This window comes from Chiloscyllium punctatum, unplaced genomic scaffold, assembly GCF_047496795.1.
Source record: "Chiloscyllium punctatum isolate Juve2018m unplaced genomic scaffold, sChiPun1.3 scaffold_322, whole genome shotgun sequence".
NCBI classification, from domain to species: Eukaryota; Metazoa; Chordata; class Chondrichthyes; order Orectolobiformes; family Hemiscylliidae; genus Chiloscyllium; species Chiloscyllium punctatum.
In genome coordinates this window covers 72,381-97,969 of record NW_027310056.1, presented here as the reverse complement: position 1 = coordinate 97,969, position 25,589 = coordinate 72,381, and the positions used below count along the sequence as shown (strand labels likewise).

The 25,589-nt window shown below is 47.6% G+C and overlaps 1 protein-coding gene across 1 annotated transcript in view; it reads left to right on the top strand.

Moving 5' to 3' along the window:
• Positions 1-25,589, top strand: part of LOC140472432 (semaphorin-6D-like) — a gene marked incomplete at its 3' end in the record, with an annotated part of 229,335 nt that overhangs the window by 131,369 nt on the left and 72,377 nt on the right. Inside the window, exons 3-6 of the mRNA XM_072567485.1 lie at positions 20,559-20,673; positions 22,877-22,937; positions 23,614-23,676; positions 24,157-24,258. Of these exons, the coding sequence (XP_072423586.1) occupies positions 20,559-20,673; positions 22,877-22,937; positions 23,614-23,676; positions 24,157-24,258 (341 nt within the window). The remainder of the gene's footprint in view (positions 1-20,558; positions 20,674-22,876; positions 22,938-23,613; positions 23,677-24,156; positions 24,259-25,589) is intronic.

Sequence of the window (25,589 nt, the reverse complement as noted above, 5' to 3'; positions counted from 1 at the left end):
CCTGTCCCTATGATGGGGAGCAATGCCACTGGTGTATTATACTGAAACAGTCCTGTCCCCATGATGGGGAGCAATGCCATTGGTGTATTATACTGTAACAGTCCTGTTCCTATGATGAGGAGCAATGCCACTGGTGTTTTATACTGTAATAGTCGTGTCCCTATGATAGGGAGCAATGCCACTGGTGTATTATACTGTAACAGTTCTGTCCCAATGATGGGGAGCAATGCCACTGGTGTATTACACTGGAAGAGTCCTGTCCCTATATTGAGGAGCAATGCCACTGGTGTATTATGCTGTAACAGTCCTGTCACTATGATGGGGAGCAATGCCACTGGTGTATTATACTGTAACAGTCCTGTCCCTATGATGGGGAGCAATGCCACTGGTGTATTATACTATAACAGTCCTGTCCCTATGATGGGGAGCAATGTAACTGGTGTATTATACTGTAACAGTCCTGTCCCTCTGATGAGGAGCAATGCCACTGGTGTTTTATACTGTAACAGTCCTGTCACTATGATGAGGAGCAATGCCACTGGTGTATTATCCTAGAACCGTCTGTGCCGTTGATGGGGAAAAATGCCACTGGTGTATTATACTGTAACAGTCCTGTCCCTCTGATGAGGAGCAATGTAACTGGTGTATTACACGGAAACAGTCCTGTCCCTCTGATGAGGAGCAATGCCACTGGTTTATTATACTGTAACAGTCCTGTCCCTCTGATGAGGAGCAATGCCACTGGTGTATTATACTGTAACAGTCCTGTCCCTCTGATGAGGAGCAATGCCACTGGTGTATTATACTGTAACAGTCCTGTCACTATGATGAGGAGCAATGCCACTGGTGTATTATCCGAGAACCGTCTGTGCCGTTGATGGGGAAAAATGCCACTGGTGTATTATACTGTAACAGTCCTGTCCCTCTGATGAGGAGCAATGCCACTGGTGTATTATACAGTAACAGCCCTGTCCTGAGAATTGGGACCAATGACACTGGTGTATTACACTGCAACAGTCCTGTCCCTATGATGAGGAACAATGCCACTGGTGTACTATACTGTAACAGCCCTGTCCCTGTGATGGGGAGCAATGCCACTGGTGTATTATACTGTAACAGTCCTGTCCCTTTGATGGGGAACAATGCCAGTGGTGTATTATACTGTAACAGTCCTGTCCCTATGATGAGGAGCAATGCCACTGGTGTATGATACTGTAACAGTCCTGTCCCTGTGTTGAGGAGCAATGCCTCTGGTGTATTTTACTGTAACAGTCGTGTCCCTACGATGAGGAGCAATGCCACTGGTGTATTATAGTGGAACAGTCCTGTTCCTATGATGGGGTGCAATGCCACTGGTGTATTATAGTGGAACAGTCCTGTTCCTATGATGGGGTGCAATGCCACTGGTGTATTATAGTGGAACAGTCCTGTTCCTATGATGAGGAGCAATGCCACTGGTGTATTATACTATAACAGTCCTGTCCCTATGATGGGGAGCAATGTAACTGGTGTATTATACTGTAACAGTCCTGTCCCTCTGATGAGGAGCAATGCCACAGGTGCATTATACTGTAACAGTCCTGTCCCTCTGATGAGGAGCAATGCCACTGGTGTATTATACTGTAACAGTCCTGTCCCTATGATGAGGAGCAATGCCACTGGTGTATGATACTGTAACAGTCCTGTCCCTATGATGAGGAGCAATGCCACTGGTGTATGATACTGTAACAGTCCTGTCCCTGTGTTGAGGAGCAATGCCTCTGGTGTATTTTACTGTAACAGTCCTGTCCCTACGATGAGGAGCAATGCCACTGGTGTATTATAGTGGAACAGTCCTGTTCCTATGATGGGGTGCAATGCCACTGGTGTATTATAGTGGAACAGTCCTGTTCCTATGATGGGGTGCAATGCCACTGGTGTATTATAGTGGAACAGTCCTGTTCCTATGATGAGGAGCAATGCCACTGGTGTATTTTACTAGAACAGTCCTGTCCCTATGATGGGGAGCAATGTAACTGGTGTATTATACTGTAACAGTCCTGTCCCTCTGATGAGGAGAAATGCCACAGGTGCATTATACTGTAACAGTCCTGTCCCTCTGATGAGGAGCAATGCCACTGGTGTATTATACTGTAACAGTCCTGTCACTATGATGAGGAGCAATGCCACTGGTGTGTTATTCTGTAGCAGTCCTGTCCGTCTGATGGGGAGCATTGCCACTGGTGTATTATCCTATAACCGTCTGTGCCGTTGATGGGGAAAAATGCCACTGGTGTATTATACTGTAACAGTCCTGTCCCTCTGATGAGGAGCAATGCCACTGGTGTATTACACAGTGACAGCCCTGTCCCGAGAATTGGGACCAATGACACTGGTGTATTATACTGGAACAGTGCTGTCCCTATGATGAGGAGCAATGCCACTGGTGTATTATACTATAACAGTCCTGTCCCTATGATGGGGAGCAATGCCACTGGTGTATTATACAGTAACAGTCCTGTCCCTATGATGAGGAGCAATGCCACTGGTGTATTATACTGTAACAGTCCTGTCCCTATGATGGGGAGCAATGCCACTGGTGTATTATACTGTAACAGTCCTGTCCCTATGATGGGGAGCAATGCCACTGGTGTATTATACTATAACAGTCCTGTCCCTATGATGGGGAGCAATGCCACTGGTGTATTCTACAGTAACAGTCCTGTCCCTATGATGGGGAGCAATGCCACTGGTGTAATATACTGTAACAGTCCTGTCCCTGTGATGGGGAGCAATGCCACTGGTGTACTATACTGTAACAGTACTGTTCCTATGATGAGGAGCGATGCCACTGGTGTATTTTACTGTGACAGTCCTGTCCGTATAATGAGGAGCAATGCCACTGGTCTATTATACTGTAACAGTCCTGTCCCTATGATGAGGAGGAATGCCACTGGTGTATTATACTGTAACAGTCCTGTCCCTATGATGAGGAGCAATGCCACTGGTGTATTATACTGTAACAGTCCTGTCCCTATGAAGAGGAGCATTGCCACTGGTGTATTATACTGTAACAGTCCTGTCCCTATGATGGGGTGCAATGCCACTGGTGTATTATACTAGAACAGTCCTGTCCCTATGATGGGGAACAATGCCACTGGTGTATTATACTGTAACAGTACTGTCCTTATGATGGGGAGCAATGCCACTGGTGTATTATACTGGAGCAATCCTGTCCCTATGATGAGGAGCAATGCCACTGGTGTATTATACTGTAACAGTCCTGTCCCTATGATGGGGAGCAATGCCACTGGTGTATTATACTGTAACAGTCCTGTCCATATGATGGGGAGCAATGCCACTGGTGTATTATACTGTAACAGTCCTGTCCCTATGATGGGGTGCAATGCCACTGGTGTATTATACTAGAACAGTCCTGTCCCTATAATGGGGAGCAAAGCCACTGGTGTATTACTCTGTAACAGTCCTGTCCCTATGATAGGGAGCAACGCCACTGGGGTATTATACTGTAACAGTCCTGTCCCTATGATTTTGAGCAATGCCACTGGTGTATTATACTGTAACAGTCCTGTCCCTATGATGAGGAGCAATGCCACTGGTGTATTATACTGTAACAGTCCTGTCCATATGATGAGGAGCAATGCCACTGGTGTTTTATACTATAACAGTCCAGTCCCTATGATGGGGAGCAATGCCACTGGTGTATTATACTGTAACAGTCCTGTCCCTATGATGAGGAGCAATGCCACTGGTGTATTATACTGTAACAGTCCTGTCCCTATGATGGGGAGGAATGCCACTGGTGTTTTATACGATAACAGTCCAGTCCCTATGATGGGGAGCAATGCCACTGGTGTACTATACTGTAACAGTACTGTTCGTATGATGAGGAGCGATGCCACTGGTGTATTTTACTGTAACAGTCCTGTCCGTACAATGAGGTGCAATGCCACTGGTGTATTATACTGGAACAGTCCTGTCCCTATGATGCGGAGCAATGCCACTGGTGAATTATATTGTAACAGGCCTGTCCCTATGATGAGGAGCAATGCCACTGGTGTATTATACTGTAACAGTCCTGTCCCTATTGTGGGGAGCAATGCCACTGGTGTATTATACTGTAACAGTACTGTCCCTATGAAGAGGAGCAATGCCACTGGTGTATTATACTGTAACAGTCCTGTCCCTATGATGGGGAGCAATGCCACTGGTGTATTATACAGTAACAGTCCTGTCCTTATGATGAGGAGCAATGCCACTGGTGTATTATACTGTAACAGTCCTGTCCCTATGATGGGGAGCAATGCCACTGGTGTATTATACTGTAACAGTTCTGTCCCTATGATGGGGAGCAATGCCACTGGTGTATTATACTGTAACAGTCCTGTCCCTATGATGAGGAGCAATGCCACTGGTGTATTATACTGTAACAGTCCCGTCACTATGATGAGGAGCAATGCCACTAGTGTATTATACTGTAACAGTCCCGTCACTATGATGGGGAGCAATGCCACTGGTGTATTATACTGTAACAGTCCTGTCCCTATGATGGGGAGCAATGCCACTGGTGTATTATACTGTAACAGTCCTGTCCCTATGATGGGGAGGAATGCCACTGGTGTATTATACTGTAACAGTCCTGTCCCAATGATGGGGAGCAATGCCACTGGTGTATTATACAGTAACAGTCCTGTCCCTGTGATGGGGAGCAATGGCACTGGTGTATTATACTGTAACAGTCCTGTCCCTATGATGGGCAGCAATGCCACTGGTGTATTATACTGTAACAGTCCTGTCCCTCTGATGTGGAGCAATGCCACTGGTGTATTATACTGTAACAGTCCTGTCCCTATGATGTGGAGCAATGCCACTGGTGTATTATACTGTAACAGTCCTGTCCCTCTGAAGAGGAGCAATGCCACTGGTGTATTATCCTGTAACAGTCCTGTCCCTATGATGAGGAGCAATGCCACTGGTGTATTATACTGTAACAGCCCTGTCCCTATGATGGGGAGCAATGCCACTGGTGTATTATACTGTAACAGTCCTGTACCTTTGATGGGGAGCAATGCCCCTGGTGTATTATAGGGTAACAGTCCTGTCCCTATGATGGGGAGCAATGTCACTGGTGTATTATGCTGTAACAGTCCTGTCCCTATGATGGGGAGCAATGTCACTGGTGTATTATCCTGTTACAGTCCTGTCCCTATGATAGGGAGCAATGCCACTGATGTATTATACTGTAACAGTCCTGTCCCTATGACGGGGAGCAATGCCACTGGTGTATTATAGTGTACCAGTCCTGTCCCTGTCATGGGGAGCAGTGCCACTGGTGTATTATACTGTAACAGTCCTGTCCCTATGATGAGGAGCAATGCCACTGGTGTATTATACTGAAACAGTCCTGTCCCTATGATGAGGAGCAATGCCACTGGTGTATTATACTGTAACAGTCCTGTCCCTATGATGCGGATCAATGCCACTGGTGTATTATACTGAAACAGTCCTGTCCCTATGATGCGGAGCAATGCCACTGGTGTATTATACTGTAACAGTCCTGTCCCGAGGATGGGGACCAATGCCACTGGTGTATTATACTGTAACAGTCCTGTCCCTATGAGGGGGAGCAATGCCACTGGTGCATTATACTGTAACAGTCCTGTCCCTATGATGGGGAGCAATGCCACTGGTGTATTATACTGTAACAGTCCTGTCCCTATGATGAGGAGCAATGCCACTGGTGTATTATACTGTAACAGTCCAGTCTCTATGATGAGGAGCAATGCCACTGGTGTATTATCCTAGAACCGTCTGTGCCGTTGATGGGGAAAAATGCCACTGGTGTATTATACTGTAACAGTCCTGTCCCTATGATGGGGAGCAATGCCACTGGTGTATTATACTGTAACAGTCCTGTCCCTATGATGGGGAGCAATGCCACTGGTGTATTATACTGTAACAGCCCTGTCCGTATGATGGGGAGCAATGCCACTGGTGTATTATAGTGTAACAGTCCTGTCACTATGATGAGGAGCAATGCCACTGGTGTATTATCCTAGAACCGTCTGTGCCGTTGATGGGGAAAAATGCCACTGGTGTATTATACTGTAACAGTCCTGTCCCTCTGATGAGGAGCAATGCCACTGGTGTATTATACAGTAACAGCCCTGTCCTGAGAATTGGGACCAATGACACTGGTGTGTTACACTGTAACAGTCCTGTCCCTATGATGAGGAACAATGCCACTGTTGTACTATACTGTAACAGCCCTGTCCCTGTGGTGGGGAGCAATGCCACTGGTGTATTATACTGTAACAGTCCTGTCCCTATGATGAGGAGCAATGCCACTGGTGTATTATACTGTAACAGTCCTGTCCCTATATTGAGGAGCAATGCCACTGGTGTATTATACTGTAACAGTCCTGTCCCTATGATGAGGAGCAATGCCACTGGTGTATTATACTGTAACAGTCCTGTCCATATGATGAGGAGCAATGCCACTGGTGTTTTATACTATAACAGTCCAGTCCCTATGATGGGGAGCAATGCCACTGGTGTATTATACTGTAACAGTCCTGTCCCTATGATGAGGAGCAATGCCACTGGTGCATTATACTGTAACAGTCCTGTCCCTATGATGGGGAGCAATGCCACTGGTGTTTTATACTATAACAGTCCAGTCCCTATGATGGGGAGCAATGCCACTGGTGTACTATACTGTAACAGTACTGTTCGTATGATGAGGAGCGATGCCACTGGTGTATTTTACTGTAACAGTCCTGTCCGTACAATGAGGTGCAATGCCACTGGTGTATTATACTGGAACAGTCCTGTCCCTATGATGCGGAGCAATGTCACTGGTGAATTATATTGTAACAGGCCTGTCCCTATGATGAGGAGCAATGCCACTGGTGTATTATACTGTAACAGTCCTGTCCCTATTGTGGGGAGCAATGCCACTGGTGTATTATACTGTAACAGTACTGTCCCTATGAAGAGGAGCAATGCCACTGGTGTATTATACTGTAACAGTCCTGTCCCTATGATGGGGAGCAATGCCACTGGTGTATTATACAGTAACAGTCCTGTCCTTATGATGAGGAGCAATGCCACTGGTGTATTATACTGTAACAGTCCTGTCCCTATGATGGGGAGCAATGCCAATGGTGTATTATACTGTAACAGTCCTGTCCCTATGATGAGGAGCAATGCCACTGGTGTATTATACTGTAACAGTCCTGTCCCTATGATGGACAGCAATGCCACTGGTGTATTATACTGTAACAGTCCTGTCCCTCTGATGTGGAGCAATGCCACTGGTGTATTATACTGTAACAGTCCTGTCCCTATGATGTGGAGCAATGCCACTGGTGTATTATACTGTAACAGTCCTGTCCCTATGATGAGGAGCAATGCCACTGGTGTATTATACTGTAACAGTCCTGTCCCTATGATGGGGAGCAATGCCACTGGTGTATTATCCTGTAACAGTCCTGTCCTTATGATGAGGAGCAATGCCACTGGTGTATTATACTGTAACAGCCCTGTCCCTATGATGGGGAGCAATGCCATTGGTGTATTATACTGTAACAGTCCTGTCCCTTTGATGGGGAGCAATGCCCCTGGTGTATTATAGGGTAACAGTCCTGTCCCTATGATGGGGAGCAATGTCACTGGTGTATTATGCTGTAACAGTCCTGTCCCTATGATGGGGAGCAATGTCACTGGTGCATTATCCTGTTACAGTCCTGTCCCTCTGATAGGGAGCAATGCCATTGGTGTATTATACTGTAACAGTCCTGTCCCTATCATGAGGAGAAATGCCACTGGTGTATTATACTGTAACAGTCCTGTCCCTCTGATGTGGAGCAATGCCACTGGTGTATTATACTGTAACAGTCCTGTCCCTATGATGTGGAGCAATGCCACTGGTGTATTATACTGTAACAGTCCTGTCCCTATGATGGGGAGCAATGTCACTGGTGTATTATGCTGTAACAGTCCTGTCCCTATGATGGGGAGCAATGCCACTGATGTATTATACTGTAACAGTCCTGTCCCTATGACGGGGAGCAATGCCACTGGTGTATTATAGTGTACCAGTCCTGTCCCTGTCATGGGGAGCAGTGCCACTGGTGTATTATACTGTAACAGTCCTGTCCCTATGATGAGGAGCAATGCCACTGGTGTATTATACTGAAACAGTCCTGTCCCTATGATGAGGAGCAATGCCACTGGTGTATTATACTGAAACAGTCCTGTCCCTATGATGCGGAGCAATGCCACTGGTGTATTATACTGTAACAGTCCGGTCCCTATGATGCGGAGCAATGCCACTGGTGTATTATACTGTAACAGTCCTGTCCCTATGATGGGGAGCAATGCCACTGGTGTATTATACTGTAACAGTCCTGTCCCTGTAATGACGAGCAATGTCACAGGTTTATTATAGTGTAACAGTCCTGTTCCTATGATGGGGTGAAATGCCACTGGTGTATTATACTGTAACAGTCCTGTCCCTATGATGAGGAGCAATGTCACAGGTTTATTATAGTGTAACAGTCCTGTCCCTATGATGACGAGCAATGCCACTGGTGTATTATACTGTAACAGTCATGTCCCTATGATGGAGAGCAATGCCACTGGTTAATTATACTGTAACCGTACTGTCCCTATAATGAGGAGCAATGCCACTGGTGTATTATACTGTAACTGTCCTGTCCATATGATTAGGAACAACGCCACTGGTGTATTATACTGTAACAGTCCTGTCCCTTTGATGGGGAGCAATGCCACTGGTGTATTATATTGTAGCAGTCCAGTCCCTATGATTAGGAGCAACGCCATTGGTGTATTATACTGTAACAGTTATGTCCCTCTGATGGGGAGCAATGCCACTGGTGTATTATACTGTAACAGTCCTGTCCCCATGATGAGGAGCAATGCCACTGGTGTATTATACTGTAACAGTCCTGTCCCAATGATGGGGAGCAATGCCACTGGTGTATTATACTGGAACAGTCCTGTCCCTATGATGGGGAGCAATGCCACTGGTGTATTATACTGTAACAGTCCTGTCCCCATGATGGGGTGAAATGCCACTGGTGTATTATACTGTAACAGTCCTGTCCCTATGATGCGGTGCAATGCCACAGGTGTATTATACTGCAACAGTCCTGTCCCTATGATGAGGAGCAATGCCACTGGTGTATTATAGTGTAACAGTCCTGTCCCTATGATGGGGAGCAATGCCACTGGTGTATTATACTGTAACAGTCCTGTCCCTATGATGGGGTGCAATGCCACTGGTGTATTATACTGTAACAGTCCTGTCCCTATGATAGGGAGCAATGCCACTGGTGTATTATACTGTAACAGTCCTGTCCCTATAATGGGGAGCAATGCCACTGGTGTTTTATACTGTAACAGTCCTGTCCCTATGATGAGGAGCAATGCCACTGGTGTATTATACAGTAACAGTCCTGTCCCTATGATGAGGAGCAATGCCACTGGTGTATAATAGTGTAACAGTCCTGTCCCTATGATGGGGAGCAATGCCACTGGTGTTTTACACTGTAACAGTCCTGTCCCTATGATGGGGAGCAATGCCACTGGTGTTTTCCACTGTAACAGTCCTGTCCCTATGATGAGGAGCAATGCCACTGGTGTATTATACTGTAACAGTCCTGTCCCTATAATGGGGAGCAATGCCACTGGTGTTTTACACTGTAACAGTCCTGTCCCTATGATGAGGAGCAATGCCACTGGTGTATTATACTGTAACAGTCCTGTCCCTATAATGGGGCGCAATGCCACTGGTGTTTTATCCTGTAACAGTCCTGTCCCTATGATGGGGAGCAATGCCACTGGTGTATTATACTGTAACAGTCCTGTCCCTATGATGGGGAGCAATGCCACTGGTGTATTATAGTGTAACAGTCCTGTCCCTATGATGGGGAGCAATGCCACTGGTGTTTTACACTGTAACAGTCCTGTCCCTATGATGAGGAGCAATGCCACTGGTGTATTATACTGTAACAGTCCTGTCCCTATGATGGGGACCAATGCCACTGGTGTATTATACTGTAACAGTCCTGTCCCTATGATGGGGCCAATGCCACTGGTGTATTACACTGTAACAGTCCTGTCCCTATGATGAGGAGCAATGCCACTGGTGTATTATACTGTAACAGTCCTGTCCCTATGATGAGGAGCAATGCCACTGGTGTATTATACTGTAACAGTCCTGTCCCTATGATGGGGACCAATGCCACTGGTGTATTATACTGTAACAGTCCTGTCCCTATGATGAGGAGCAATGCCACTGGTGTATTATACTGTAACAGTCCTGTCCCTATGATGAGGAGCAATGCCACTGGTGTATTATACTGTAACAGTCCTGTCCCTATGATGAGGAGCAATGCCACTGGTGTATTATACTGTAACAGTCCTGTCCCTATGATGAGGATCAATGCCACTGATGTATTATACAGTAACAGTCCTGTCCCTAGGATGTGGAGCAATGCCACTGGTGTTTTATCCTGTAACAGGCCTGTCCCGATGATGGGGAGCAATGCCACTGGTGTATTATACTGTAACAGTCCTGTCCCTATGATGTGGAGCAATGCCACTGGTGTATTATACTGTAACAGTCCTGTCCCTATGATGGGGAGCATTACCACTGGTGTATTATAGTGTAACAGTCCTGTCCCTATGATGGCGAGCAATGCCACTGGTGTTTTACACTGTAACAGTCCTGTCCCTATAATGGGGAGCAATGCCACTGGTGTATTATACTTTAACAGTCCTGTCCCTATGATGGGGAGCAATGCCACTGGTGTATTATACTGTAACAGCCCTGTCCCTATGATGGGGAGCAATGCTACTGGTGTATTATACTGTAACAGTCCTGTCCCTATGATGGGGAGCAATGCCACTGGTGTATTATACTGTAACTGTCCTGTCCATATGATTAGGAGCAATGCCACTGGTGTATTATACTGTAACAGTCCTGTCCCTTTGATGGGGAGCACTGCCAGTGGTGTATTATATTGTAACAGTCCTGTCCCTATGATAAGGAGCAATGCCACAGGTGTATTTTACTGTAACAGTCCTGTCCCTATGATGAGGTGCAATGCCACTGGTGTATTATACTTTAACAGTCGTGTCCCTATGATGGGGAGCAATGCCACTGGTGTATTATACTGTAACAGTCCTGTCCCTTTGATGGGGAGCAATGCCAGTGGTGTATTATATTGTAACAGTCCTGTCCCTATGATGAGGAGCAATGCCACTGGTGTAGTATACTGTAACAGCCCTGTCCCTATGATGGGGAGCAATGGCACTGGTGTATTATACTATAACAGTCCTGTCCCTATGATGGGGAGCAATGCCACTGGTGTATTATACTGTAACAGCCCTGTCCCTATGATGGGGAGCAATGCCACTGGTGTATTATACTGTTACAGTCCTGTCACTATGCTGGGGAGCAATGCCACTGGTGTATTATACTGTAACAGTCCTGTCCCTATGATGGAGAGCAATGCCACTGGTGTATTATTCTGTAACAGTCCTGTCCCTATGATGGGGAGCAATGCCACTGGTGTATTATACTGTAACAGTCCTGTCCCTATGATGAGGAGCAATGCCACTGGTGTATTATACTGTAACAGCCCTGTCCCTATGATGGGGAGCAATGCCACTGGTGTATTATACAGTAACAGCCCTGTCCCTATGATGGGGAGCAATGCCACTGGTGTATTATACTGTAACAGTCCTGTCCCTAGGATGTGGAGCAATGCCACTGGTGTTTTATCCTGGAACAGGCCTGTCCCGATGATGGGGAGCAATGCCACTGGTGTATTATACTGTAACAGTCCTGTCCCTAGGATGTGGAGCAATGCCACTGGTGTATTATACTGTAACAGTCCTGTCCCTATGATGGGGAGCATTACCACTGGTGTATTATAGTGTAACAGTCCTGTCCCTATGATGGCGAGCCATGCCACTGGTGTTTTACACTGTAACAGTCCTGTCCCTATAATGGGGAGCAATGCCACTGGTGTATTATACTTTAACAGTCCTGTCCCTATGATGGGGAGCAATGCCACTGGTGTATTATACTGTAACAGCCCTGTCCCTATGATGGGGAGTAATGCCACTGGTGTATTATACTGTAACAGTGCTGTCCCTATGATGGGGAGCAATGCCACTGGTGTATTATACTGTAACTGTCCTGTCCATATGATTAGGAGCAATGCCACTGGTGTATTATACTGTAACAGTCCTGTCCCTTTGATGGGGAGCAATGCCAGTGGTGTATTATATTGTAACAGTCCTGTCCCTATGATAAGGAGCAATGCCACAGGTGTATTTTACTGTAACAGTCCTGTCCCTATGATGAGGTGCAATGCCACTGGTGTATTATACTTTAACAGTCGTGTCCCTATGATGGGGAGCAATGCCACTGGTGTATTATACTGTAACAGTCCTGTCCCTTTGATGGGGAGCAATGCCAGTGGTGTATTATATTGCAACAGTCCTGTCCCTATGATGAGGAGCAATGCCACTGGTGTAGTATACTGTAACAGCCCTGTCCCTATGATGGGGAGCAATGGCACTGGTGTATTATACTGTAACAGTCCTGTCCCTATGATGGGGAGCAATGCCACTGGTGTATTATACTGTAACAGCCCTGTCCCTATGATGGGGAGCAATGCCACTGGTGTATTATACTGTTACAGTCCTGTCACTATGATGGGGAGCAATGCCACTGGTGTATTATACTGTAACAGTCCTGTCCCTATGATGGAGAGCAATCCCACTGGTGTATTATACTGTAACAGTCCTGTCCCTATGATGGGGAGCAATGCCACTGGTGTATTATACTGTAACAGTCCTGTCCCTATGATGAGGAGCAATGCCACTGGTGTATTATACTGTAACAGCCCTGTCCCTATGATGGGGAGCAATGCCACTGGTGTATTATACAGTAACAGCCCTGTCCGTATGATGGGGAGCAATGCCACTGGTGTATTATACTGTAACAGTCCTGTCCCTGTGATTGGGACCAATGCCACTGGTGTATTATACTGTAACAGTCCTGTTCCTGTGATGGGGAGCAATGCCACTGGTGTATTATACTGTAACAGTCCTGTCCGTATGATGGGGAGCAAGGGCACTGGTGTATTATACTGTTACAGTCCCGTCCCGATGATGGGGAGCAATGCCACTGGTGTATAATACTGTAACAGTCCTGTCGCTATGATGGGGAACAATGTCACGGGTGTATTATAGTATAACAGTCCTGTCCCGAAATTGAGAAGCAATGCCACTGGTGTATTATACTGTAATAGTCCTGTCCCTATGATGAGGAGCAACGCCACTGGTGTATTATAGTGTAACAGTCCTGTCCCTATATTGAGGAGCAATGCCACTGGTGTATTATACTGTAACAGTCCTGCCGCTATATTGAGGAGCAATGCCACTGGTGTATTATACTGTAACAGTCCTGTCCCTATGATGGGGAGCAATGCCACTGGTGTATTATACTGTAACAGTCCTGTCCCTATGATGGGGAGCAATGCCACTGGTGTATTATACTGTAACAGTCCTGTCCGTTTGTTGGGGAGCAATGCCACAGGTGCATTATACTGTAACAGTCCTGTCCCTATAATGCGGTGCAATGGCACTGGTGTATTATCCTGTAACAGTCCTGTCCCTTTGATGGGGAACAATGCCACAGGTGTATTAGAGTGTAACAGTCCTGTCCCTATGATGGGGAGCAATGCCACTGCTGTATTATACTGTAACAGTCCTGTCCCTATAATGACGAGCAATGTCACAGGTTTATTATAGTGTTCCAGTCCTGTCCCTATGATTACGAGCAATGCCACTGGAGTATTATACTGTAAAAGTCCTGTCCCTATGATGGGGTGAAATGCCACTGGTGTATTATACTGTAACAGTCCTGTCCCTATGATGAGGAGCAATGTCACAGGTTTATTATAGTGTAACAGTCCTGTCCATATGATGGGGAGCAATGCCACTGGTGTATTATACTGTAACAGTCCTGTCCCTATAATGAGGAGCAATGCCACTGGTGTATTATACTGTAACAGTCCTGTCCCTATGATGGGGAGCAATGCCACTGGTGTATTATACTTTAACAGTCCTGTCCCTATGATGAGGAGCAATGCCACTGGTGTATTATACTGTAACAGTCCTGTCCCTATGATTAGGAGCAATGCCACTGGTGTATTATACTGTAACAGTCCTGTCCCTATGATGAGGAGCAATGCCACTGGTGTATTATAGTGTAACAGTCCTGTCCCTATGATGGAGAGCAATGCCACTGGTTAATTATACTGTAACCGTACTGTCCCTATGATGGAGAGCAATGCCACTGGTGTATTATACTGTAACAGTCCTGTCCCTATGATGGGGAGCAATGCCACTGGTGTATTATACTGTAAAAGTCCTGTCCCTATGATGGAGAGCAATGCCACTGGTTAATTATACTGTAACCGTACTGTCCCTATGATGGAGAGCAATGCCACTGGTGTATTATACTGTAACAGTCCTGTCCCTATGATGAGGAGCAATGCCACTGGTGTATTATACTGTAACAGTCCTGTCCCTATGATGGGGAGCAATGCCACTGGTGTATTATACTGTAACAGTCCTGTCCCTATGATGAGGAGTAATGCCACTGGTGTATTATACTGTAACAGCCCTGTCCGTATGATGGGGAGCAATGCCACTGGTGTATTATACAGTAACAGCCCTGTCCCTATGATGGGCAGCAATGCCACTGGTGTATTATACTGTAACAGTCCTGTCCCTGTGATTGGGAGCAATGCCACTGGTGTATTATACTGTAACAGTCCTGTCCCTGTGATGGGGAGCAATACCACTGGCGTATTATACTGTAACAGTCCTGTCCGTATGATGGGGAGCAGGGGCACTGGTGTATTATACTGTAACAGTCCCGTCCCGATGATGGGGAGCAATGCCACTGGTGTATAATACTGTAACAGTCCTGTCGCTATGATGGGGAACAATGTCACGGGTGTATTATAGTATAACAGTCATGTCCCGAAATTGAGAAGCAATGCCACTGGTGTATTATACTGTAACAGTCCTGTCCCTACGATGAGGAGCAACGCCACTGGTGTATTATAGTGTAACAGTCCTGTCCCTATATTGAGGAGCAATGCCACTGGTGTATTATACTGTAACAGTCCTGTCGCTATATTGAGGAGCAATGCCACTGGTGTATTATACTGTAACAGTCCTGTCCCTATGATGGGGAGCAATGCCACTGGTGTATTATACTGTAACAGTCCTGTCCCTATGATGGGGAGCAATGCCACTGGTGTATTATACTGTAACAGTCCTGTCCGTTTGTTGGGGAGCAATGCCACAGGTGCATTATACTGTAACAGTCCTGTCCCTATAATGCGGTGCAATGGCACTGGTGTATTATCCTGTAACAGTCCTATCCCTTTAATGGGGAACAATGCCACAGGTGTATTAGAGTGTAACAGTCCTGTCCCTATGATGGGGAGCAATGCCACTGCTGTATTATACTGTAACAGTCCTGTCCCTATAATGACGAGCAATGTCACAGGTTTATTATAGTGTAACAGTCCTGTCCCTATGATTACGAGCAATGCCACTGGTGTATTATACTGTAAAAGTCCTGTCCCTATGATGGGGTGAAATGCCACTGGTGTATTATACTGTAACAGTCCTGTCCCTATTATGAGGAGCAATGTCACAGGTTTATTATAGTGTAACAGTCCTGTCCCTATGATGACGAGCAATGCCACTGGCGTATTATACTGTAACAGTCCTGTCCTTATGACGAGGAGCAATCCCACTGGCGTATTATACTGTAACAATCCTGTCCCTATGATGAGGAGCAATGCCACTGGTGTACTATAATGTAAGAGTCCTGTCCCTTTGATGGGGAACAATGCCACAGGTGTATTATACTGCAACAGTCCTGTCCCTATGATGACGAGCAATGCCACTGGTGTATTATACTGTAAAAGTCCTGTCCCTATGATGGAGAGCAATGCCAATGGTTAATTATACTGTAACCGTACTGTCGCTATAATGAGGAGCAATGCCACTGGTGTATTATACTGTTACTGTCCTGTCCATATGATTAGGAACAACGCCACTGGTGTATTATACTGTAACAGTCCTGTCCCTTTGATGGGGAGCAATGCCACTGGTGCATTATATTGTAACAGTCCAGTCCCTATGATTAGGAGCAACGCCATTGGTGTATTATACTGTAACAGTCCTGTCCCTCTGATGGGGAGCAATGCCACTGGTGTATTATACTGTAACAGTCCTGTCCCTATGATGAGGAGCAATGCCACTGGTGTATTATACTGTAACAGTCCTGTCCCAATGATGGGGAGCAATGCCACTGGTGTATTATACTGGAACAGTCCTGTCCCTATGATGGGGAGCAATGCCACTGGTGTATTATACTGTAACAGTCCTGTCCCCATGATGGGGTGAAATGCCACTGGTGTATTATACTGCAACAGTCCTGTCCCTATGATGAGGAGCAATGCCACTGGTGTATTATACTGTAACAGTCCTGTCCCTATGATGGGGAGCAATGCCACTGGTGTATTATACTGTAACAGTCCTGGCCCTATGATAGGGAGCAATGCCACTGGTGTATTATACTGTAACAGTCCTGTCCCTATAATGGGGAGCAATGCCACTGGTGTTTTATACTGTAACAGTCCTGTCCCGATGATGAGGAGCAATGCCACTGGTGTATTATACAGTAACAGTCCTGTCCCTATGATGAGGAGCAATGCCACTGGTGTATAATAGTGTAACAGTCCTGTCCCTATGATGGGGAGCAATGCCACTGGTGTTTTACAGTGTAACAGTCCTGTCCCTATGATGGGGAGCAATGCCACTGGTGTTTTACACTGTAACAGTCCTGTCCCTATGATGAGGAGCAATGCCACTGGTGTATTATACTGTAACAGTCCTGTCCCTATAATGGGGAGCAATGCCACTGGTGTTTTACACTGTAACAGTCCTGTCCCTATGATGAGGAGCAATGCCACTGGTGTATTATACTGTAACAGTCCTGTCCCTATAATGGGGAGCAATGCCACTGGTGTTTTATCCTGTAACAGTCCTGTCCCTATGATGGGGAGCAATGCCACTGGTGTATTATACTGTAAAAGTCCTGTCCCTATGATGGGGAGCAATGCCACTGGTGTATTATAGTGTAACAGTCCTGTCCCTATGATGGGGAGCAATTCCACTGGTGTTTTACACTGTAACAGTCCTGTCCCTATGATGAGGAGCAATGCCACTGGTGTATTATACTGTAACAGTCCTGTCCCTATGATGAGGAGCAATGCCACTGGTGTATTATACTGTAACAGTCCTGTCCCTATGATGTTGAGCAATGCCACTGGTGTATTATACTGTGACAGTCATGTCCCTATGATGAGGAGCAATGCCACTGGTGTATTATACTGTAACAGTCCTGTCCCTATGATGAGGAGCAATGTCACTGGTGTATTATACTGTAACAGTCCTGTCCCTATGATGAGGAGCAATGCCACTGATGTATTATACAGTAACAGTCCTGTCCCTAGGATGTGGAGCAATGCCACTGGTGTTTTATCCTGTAACAGGCCTGTCCCGATGATGGGGAGCAATGCCACTGGTGTATTATACTGTAACAGTCCTGTCCCTATGATGGGGAGCATTACCACTGGTGTATTATACAGTAACAGCCCTGTCCCTATGATGGGGAGCAATGCCACTGGTGTATTATACTGTAACAGTCCTGTCCCTATGATGGGGAGCAATGCCACTGGTGTTTTATACTATAACAGTCCTGTCCCTATGATGAGGAGCAATGACACTGGTGTGTTATACTGTAACCGTCGTGTCCCCAAGATGGGGAGCAATGCCACAGGTGTATTATACTGTAACAGTCCTGTCCCTATGATGGGGAGCAATGCCACTGGTGTATTATACTGTAACAGTCCTGTCCCTATGATGGGGAGCAATGCCACTGGTGTATTATACTGTAACAGCCCTGTCCCTGTGATGGGGAGCAATGCCACTGGTGTATTATACTGTAACAGTCCTGTACCTATGATGCGGTGCAATGGCGCTGGTGTATTATACTGTAACAGTCCTGTTCCTTTGATGAGGAGCAATGCCACTGGTGTATTATAATTGTAACAGTCCTGTCACTATGATGAGGAGCAATGCCACTGGTGTATTATACTGTAACAGCCCTGTCCCTATGATGGGGAGCAATGCCACTGGTGTATTATACTGTAGCAGTCCTGTCCCTATGATGAGGAGCAATGCCACTGGTGTATTATACTGTAACAGTCCTGTCCCTATGATGGGGTGAAATGCCACTGTTGTATTTTACTGTAACAGTCCTGTTCCTATGATGAGGGTCAATGGCACTGGTGTATTATAATTGTAACAGTCCTGTCCCTGTGATGAGGAGCAATCTACTGGAGTATTATACTGTAACAGTCCTGTCCCTATAATGCGGTGCAATGGCGCTGGTGTATTATACTGTAACAGTCCTGTCCCTATGATGAGGAGCAATGCCACTGGTGTATTATACTGTAACAGTCCTGTCCCTATGATGAGGAGCAATGCCACTGGTGTATTACACTGTAACAGTCCTGTCCCTTTGATGGGGAGCAATGCCACTGGTGTATTATCCTGTACCAGTCTTGTCCCTATGTTGAGGAGCAATGCCACTGGTGTATTATCCTATAACAGTCCTGTCCCTATGATGGGGAGCAATGCCACTGGTGTATTATACTGTAACTGTCCCGTCCCTATGATGGGGAGCAATGCCATTGGTGTATTATACAGTAACAGTCCTGTCCCTATGATGGGGAGCAATGCCACTGGTGTATTATACTGTAACAATCCTGTCCCTATGATGAGGAGCAATGCCCCTGGTGTATTATACTGTAACAGTCCTGTCCCTATGATGGGGAGCAATGCCACTGGTGTATTATACTGTAACAGTCCTGTCCCTATGATGGCGGGGCAATGCCACTGGTGTATCATACTGTAACAGTCCTGTCCCTATGATGGGGAGCATTACCACTGGTGTATTATAGTGTAACAGTCCTGTCCCTATGATGGGGAGCAATGCCACTGGTGTTTTACACTGTAACAGTGCTGTCCCTATAATGGGGAGCAATGCCACTGGTGTTTTATACTGTAACAGTCCTGTCCCTATGATGGGGAGCAATGCCACTGGTGTATTATACTGTAACAGTCCTGTCCCTATGATGAGGAGTAATGGCACTGGTGTGTTATACTGTAACCGTCGTGTCCCGATGATGGGGAGCAATGCCACTGGTGTATTATACTGTAACAGCCCTGTCCCTATGATGGGGAGCAATGCCACTGGTGTATTATACTGTAACAGTCCTGTCCCTATGATGAGGAGCAATCCCACTGGTGTATTATACTGTAACAGTCCTGTCCCTGTGATGAGGAGCAATGCCACTGGTGTATTATACTGTAACAGTCCTGTGCCTATGATGAGGAGCAATGCCACTGGTGTATTATACGGTAACAGTCCTGTCCCTATGATGAGGAGCAATGCCACTGGTGTCTTCTACTGTAACAGTCCTGTCCCTATGATGGGGAGCAATGCCACTGGTGTTTTATCCTGTAACCGTCGTGTCCCGATGATGGGGAGCAATGTCAATGGTGTATTATACTGTAACAGTCCTGTCCCTATGATGGGGAGCAATGCCACTGGTGTATTATACTGTAACAATCCTGTCCCTATGATGAGGAGCAATGCCCCTGGTGTATTATACTGTAACAGTCCTGTCCCTATGATAAGGAGCAATGCCACTGGTGTATTATACTGTAACAGTCCTGTCCCTATGATGGCGGGGCAACGCCACTGGTGTATCATACTGTAACAGTCCTGTCCCTATGATGGGGAGCATTACCACTGGTGTATTATAGTGTAACAGTCCTGTCCCTATGATGGGGAGCAATGCCACTGGTGTTTTACACTGTAACAGTGCTGTCCCTGTAATGGGGAGCAATGCCACTGGTGTTTTATACTGTAACAGTCCTGTCCCTATGATGGGGAGCAATGCCACTGGTGTATTATACTGTAACAGTCCTGTCCCTATGATGAGGAGCAATGCCACTGGTGTATTATACTGTAACAGTCCTGTCCCTATGATGAGGAGCAATGCCACTGGTGTATTATACGGTAACAGTCCTGTCCCTATGATGAGGAGCAATGCCACTGGTGTATTATACTGTAACAGTCCTGTCCCTATGATGAGGAGCAATGCCACTGGTGTATTATAATGTAATAGTCCTGTCCCTATGATGGGGAGCAATGACACCGGTGTATTATACTGTAACATAGGATCATTATTCACACTGCGTTCTTGACTCCTCGCTTTCTCTGATGTCTGATTTTCTTCTGGTTTCTCCCTCACTCTCTTCCTCCTTCCCGCTGCACCCTTACCCCCCAGATGCCCAGGACTACCCCACCTTCCGTGGTTTGGAGTCTGAGAATGGTTCCACCTCACCGGGCCTTGACTTCCAGCGCATGTTGAGGATCAACCAAACGCTGTACATTTCTGCAAGGTAAGACACACCCACAGACCCAGCTGTGTTGCACATTGGGACCCTCCCACCTTGGGGGGTGGGCCTCTGTGCGGATGAGCATTGCTACAGGTGTGACAGTGCACGCACTCTGGCACCATGTTGATGAGAAATGCCACCTGTGTGCCCTTGAGGAACGTCCCGGCTTCAGTAAAGAAGGTCGATCTGTTGCTACAGCTTTGAGAAAAACTGTTCCAGTGTTATATTGTAACAGACCGGTCCCGATGATGATGAGTAATACCACTGGTGTATTATACTGTAACAGTCCTGTCCCTATGATGGGGAGCAATGCCACTGGTGTATTATACTGTAACAGACTTGTCACTGTGCTGGGGAACACTGCCACTGGTGTATTATACTGTAACAGTCCTGTCCCTATGATGAGGAGCAATGCCACTGGTGTATTATACTGTAACAGTCCTGTCCCTATGATGAGGAGCAATGCCACTGGTGTATTATACTGTAACAGCCCTGTCCCTGTGATGGGGAGCAATGCCACTGGTGTATTATACTGTAACAGTCCTGTCCCTACGATGGGGAGCAATGCCACTGGTGTATTATACTGTAACAGTCCTGTCCCTATGATGAGGAGCAATGCCACTGGTGTATTATACTGTAACAGCCCTGTCCCTGTGATGGGGAGCAATGCCACTGGTGTATTATACTGTAACAGTCCTGTCCCTATGATGGGGAGCAATGCCACTGGTGTATTATACTGCAACAGTCCTGTCCCTATGATGAGGAGCAATGCCACTGGTGTATTATACTGTAACAGCCCTGTCCCTGTGATGGGGAGCAATGCCACTGGTGTATTATACTGTAACAGTCCTGTCCCTACGATGGGGAGCAATGCCACTGGTGTATTATACTGTAACAGTCCTGTCCCTATGATGAGGAGCAATGCCACTGGTGTATTATACTGTAACAGCCCTGTCCCTGTGATGGGGAGCAATGCCACTGGTGTATTATACTGTAACAGTCCTGTCACTCTGCTGGGGAACACTGCCACTGGTGTATTATACTGTAACAGTCCTGTCCCTATGATGAGGAGCAATGCCACTGGTGTATTATACTGTAACAGTCCTGTCCCTTCGATGGGGAGCAATGCCACTGGTGTATTATACTGTAACAGACTTGTCACTCTGCTGGGGAACACTGCCACTGGTGTATTATACTGTAACAGTCCTGTCCCTATGATGAGGAGCAATGCCACTGGTGTATTATACTGTAACAGTCCTGTCCCTATGATGAGGAGCAATGCCACTGGTGTATTATACTGTAACAGTCCTGTCCCTATGATGAGGAGCACTGCCCCTGGTGTATTATACTGTAACAGTCCTGTCCCTATGATGGGGAGCAATGCCACTGGTGTATTATACTGTAACAGTCCTGTCCCTATGATGAGGAGCAATGCCACTGGTGTATTATACTGTAACAGTCCTGTCCCTATGATGGGGAGCAATGCCACTGGTGTATTATACTGTAACAGTCCTGTCCCTATGATGAGGAGCAATGCCACTGGTGTATTATACTGTAACAGTCCTGTCCCTGTGATGGGGAGCAATGCCCCTGATGTATTATACTGTAACAGTCCTGTCCCTATGATGAGGAGCAATGCCCCTGGTGTATTATTCTGTAACAGTCCTGTCCCTATGATGAGGAGCAATGCCCCTGATGTATTATACTGTAACAGTCCTGTCCCTATGATGAGGAGCAATGCCCCTGATGTATTATACTGTAACAGTCCTGTCCCTATGATGAGGAGCAATGCCCCTGGTGTATTATTCTGTAACAGTCCTGTCCCTATGATGGGGAGCAATGCCACTGGTGTATTATCCTGTAACAGTCCTGTCCCTATGATAGGGAGCAATGCCACTGGTGTATTATACTGTAACAGTCCTGTCCCTATGATGAGGAGCAATGGTAGAGATGTATTATTACATAACAGTCCTGTCCCTGTGATGGGGAGCAATGCCACTGGTGTATTATACTATGAGAGTCCTGTCCCTATGATGGGGAGCAATGCTTTTGGTGTAGATAGCTGCTCCTGTAACGATGAGCAATGCTAGTCTAGGTGCACCAATTTGAAACTGAGATATTCTGCCGTGATGCTGTCTGATTGGGAGTTGTTTCCTGAGCTCAGTGTGTCCGTGTTTTTATCAATAATCCCTTTGTTCTTCTGTAGGGACCACATCTACTCTTTCGATCTGGGTCGAAGTCCTCAGGAAATCCTGAATCCTCGGAATGTATGTCCTCCTCTGTGTCCATTATTCCCATAGAAGGGTGGGACCTCGCTACTGAAGTTAGAGGGACCTCTACCGCTCTGACCTCATCACATTCCCTCATCGCTAACCCTCTGACTACGCCCACTCCCTCAGCGCTGACCCTCCCACAGCGCCCACTCCCTCAGCGTTGACCCTCCGACAGTGCCCGCTCCCTCAGCACTGACCTCCCACAACACCCTTCCCTCAGCATTGACCCTCCAACAGTGCCCGCTCTCTTCGCGCTGACCTCCGACCGTTTCCATTCCCTCAGCGTTGACCCTCCCACAGCGCCCGCTCCCTCATTGTTGACCCTCCGACAGCGCCCGCTCTCTTGGCACTATGCACTGGTCTGGATCATGGAGTCAGGTTCCCTGATGTTGTGCACTGGATGACGGTGGAGGAAGGGGTTCGAAATATCGTACATGTGTCTCCAAGGAGATAGTGCGACAGCGCTCTACCCTGCATCCTGAGTTAGGCTGCAGTGTCCAGCCATGAGCCGGTGTGTCCACGCCGAGGTTGGGGGGGGAGGGTGTGCGCGACCACTTCGGACTGTGCCAACTACGCAACACTGTGTTGGGGGATGGGGGAGCGTAGTGGGGAGAGGGCATGGCTCAGCTGTGTCAGGAGTCACGTGAAGCTTGTTTCTCTTCGCCTGCAGAAGGTGCAGTGGAGGACCAAGGGTAGCGATATGCAGAATTGCGCCATGCGAGGGAAGCATCGGGTGAGTGACCCTCAGGACGGAGTGGGGCCTGAAGGGTTGGGGGAGTGAGCGGGTGTATTGAGGGGTCAAGGGAAACCTCGCGGGGTTGTGCTGGTGGAGTGAGGGGGTTGCGGTGGGGAGAGGTATCCACGTTCCCCGCAAAGTGCCGACACAGCGTCCTGTGGCCGCGAAACCTCGGAATCCGGGCGGGAAGCGGTTCGGAATTCCCCGAGGGAGGGGGACTTATGGGAGTCCCCTTTCTCTCTCTCTCTCTGGAGGGGGAGGGTACTTGCAGGGTGGTCAACGGTCTGAGTGACGAGCCAGGCCTGAGGCCTACCTGCAGGCCTCGTTGCTAAGGGCCTCACCGACTTTGTCGATCTGGGCCTAGGGAACCTCATGCAGCCTGAGTGGAGGCTTTTTTCTTTCCGCGTTCCTTCAGAGAGGATACAGAAGGGTTTTGACTGAACTTACTTTCTCCCGTCTCCTCCGACCTCCCGGCAGGACGAGTGTCACAACTTCATTCGTGTCCTGGTGCCTCGCAGCGACCGGACGCTGTTTGCTTGTGGGACCAACGCTTTCAACCCCATCTGTCGGAACTACAAGGTGAGGCGGCCATCTTGTGCGGTCAACTCCTGAACCTGGGGAGGGCCGCATGGTTCCCGCGTCACAGTGTGCGCTCTCGCTCACACAGACACACACGCACACACGCACCCGGACATTCGGCCCTTCAAACCTGCTACCCCATTCTCTCTAGGGGGCATGGCTGATTATCCAGTTCAGTCCCTCGCTTTCTCCCCTTCCCGTCTCACTCCTGCTCTGTATCCATGTGTCTATCTGATGACCATTTAAATGCCCTTAAAGTTGGCGAGTCCACTCCTGTTGCGGGCAGTGAATTCCACGCTCCTCCTGGCAATTGGGGTCGGTCAACGGCCGCGAAGGGGGGGAGACTGAACCCCTCCTCCCCACCCTTCTCGCTGCTGAGCTCCGCCCCTCGCCTTCTCCCCACACCCCTCGATTTGGCCTGCACCCTTCCCCACCCCAAGCACCCGGAATCTTGCTGTGCCACACAAGGTGATCGCTGTCTCTCTCTCTCTCCCTCTCTCTCCCTGTCTCTCTCTGTCTCTCTCCCCTCCCCATCTCTCTCTCTCTCTCCTTCTCTCTCCACCCTCTCTCTGTCTCTCTCTCTCTGTCTCTCTCTCTTTCTGTCTCTCTCCATCTCTCTCCCACTGTCTCTCTCTCTGTCTCTGTCTCTCTCCTCTCTCTCTCTACGTCTCTCTCCCTCCTCTCTCGCTGTCTCTCTCACTCTCTGTTTCTCTCGCACTCTCTCTCTGTCACTCACTCCCCTTTCTCACTCTCTGTGTGTGTGTCTCTCTCCCCCCTCTCTCTCCCTCCACCTCCCCCCCCCCCCCCCCCCCCCCTCTATCTCTCTGTCTCTCTCTCTCTTTGTTTCGGTCTCTCTCCTCACTCTCTCACTATGTCTCTATCGGTCTCTCTCCCCCCCTCTATCTGTGTCTCTCTCACTCTGTTTCTCTCGCTCTCTCTCTCTCTGTCTCTCACACTCTCTCTCACTCCCCTTTCTCACTCTCTGTGTGTTTGTCTCTCTCCCCCCTCTCCCTCCCCCACCCCCCTCTCTCTCCCTCCTCCCTCTCTCTCTCCGTCCCTCTCTATCTCTCTGTCTCTCTCTTTGTCTCTGTCTCTCTCCTCTCTCTCTCACTATGTCTCGATCGGTCTCTCTCCTCCCCCCTCTATCTGTGTCTCTCTCACTCTGTTTCTCTCGCTCTCTCTCTCTGTCTCTCACACTCTCTCTCACTCCCCTTTCTCACTCTGTGTGTGTGTGTCTCTCTCCCCCCTCTCCCTCCCTCCCCCCCCCCCTCTGTCTCTCTCTGTCTCTGTCGCTCTCCTCTCTCTCTCACTATGTCTCTATCGGTCTCTCT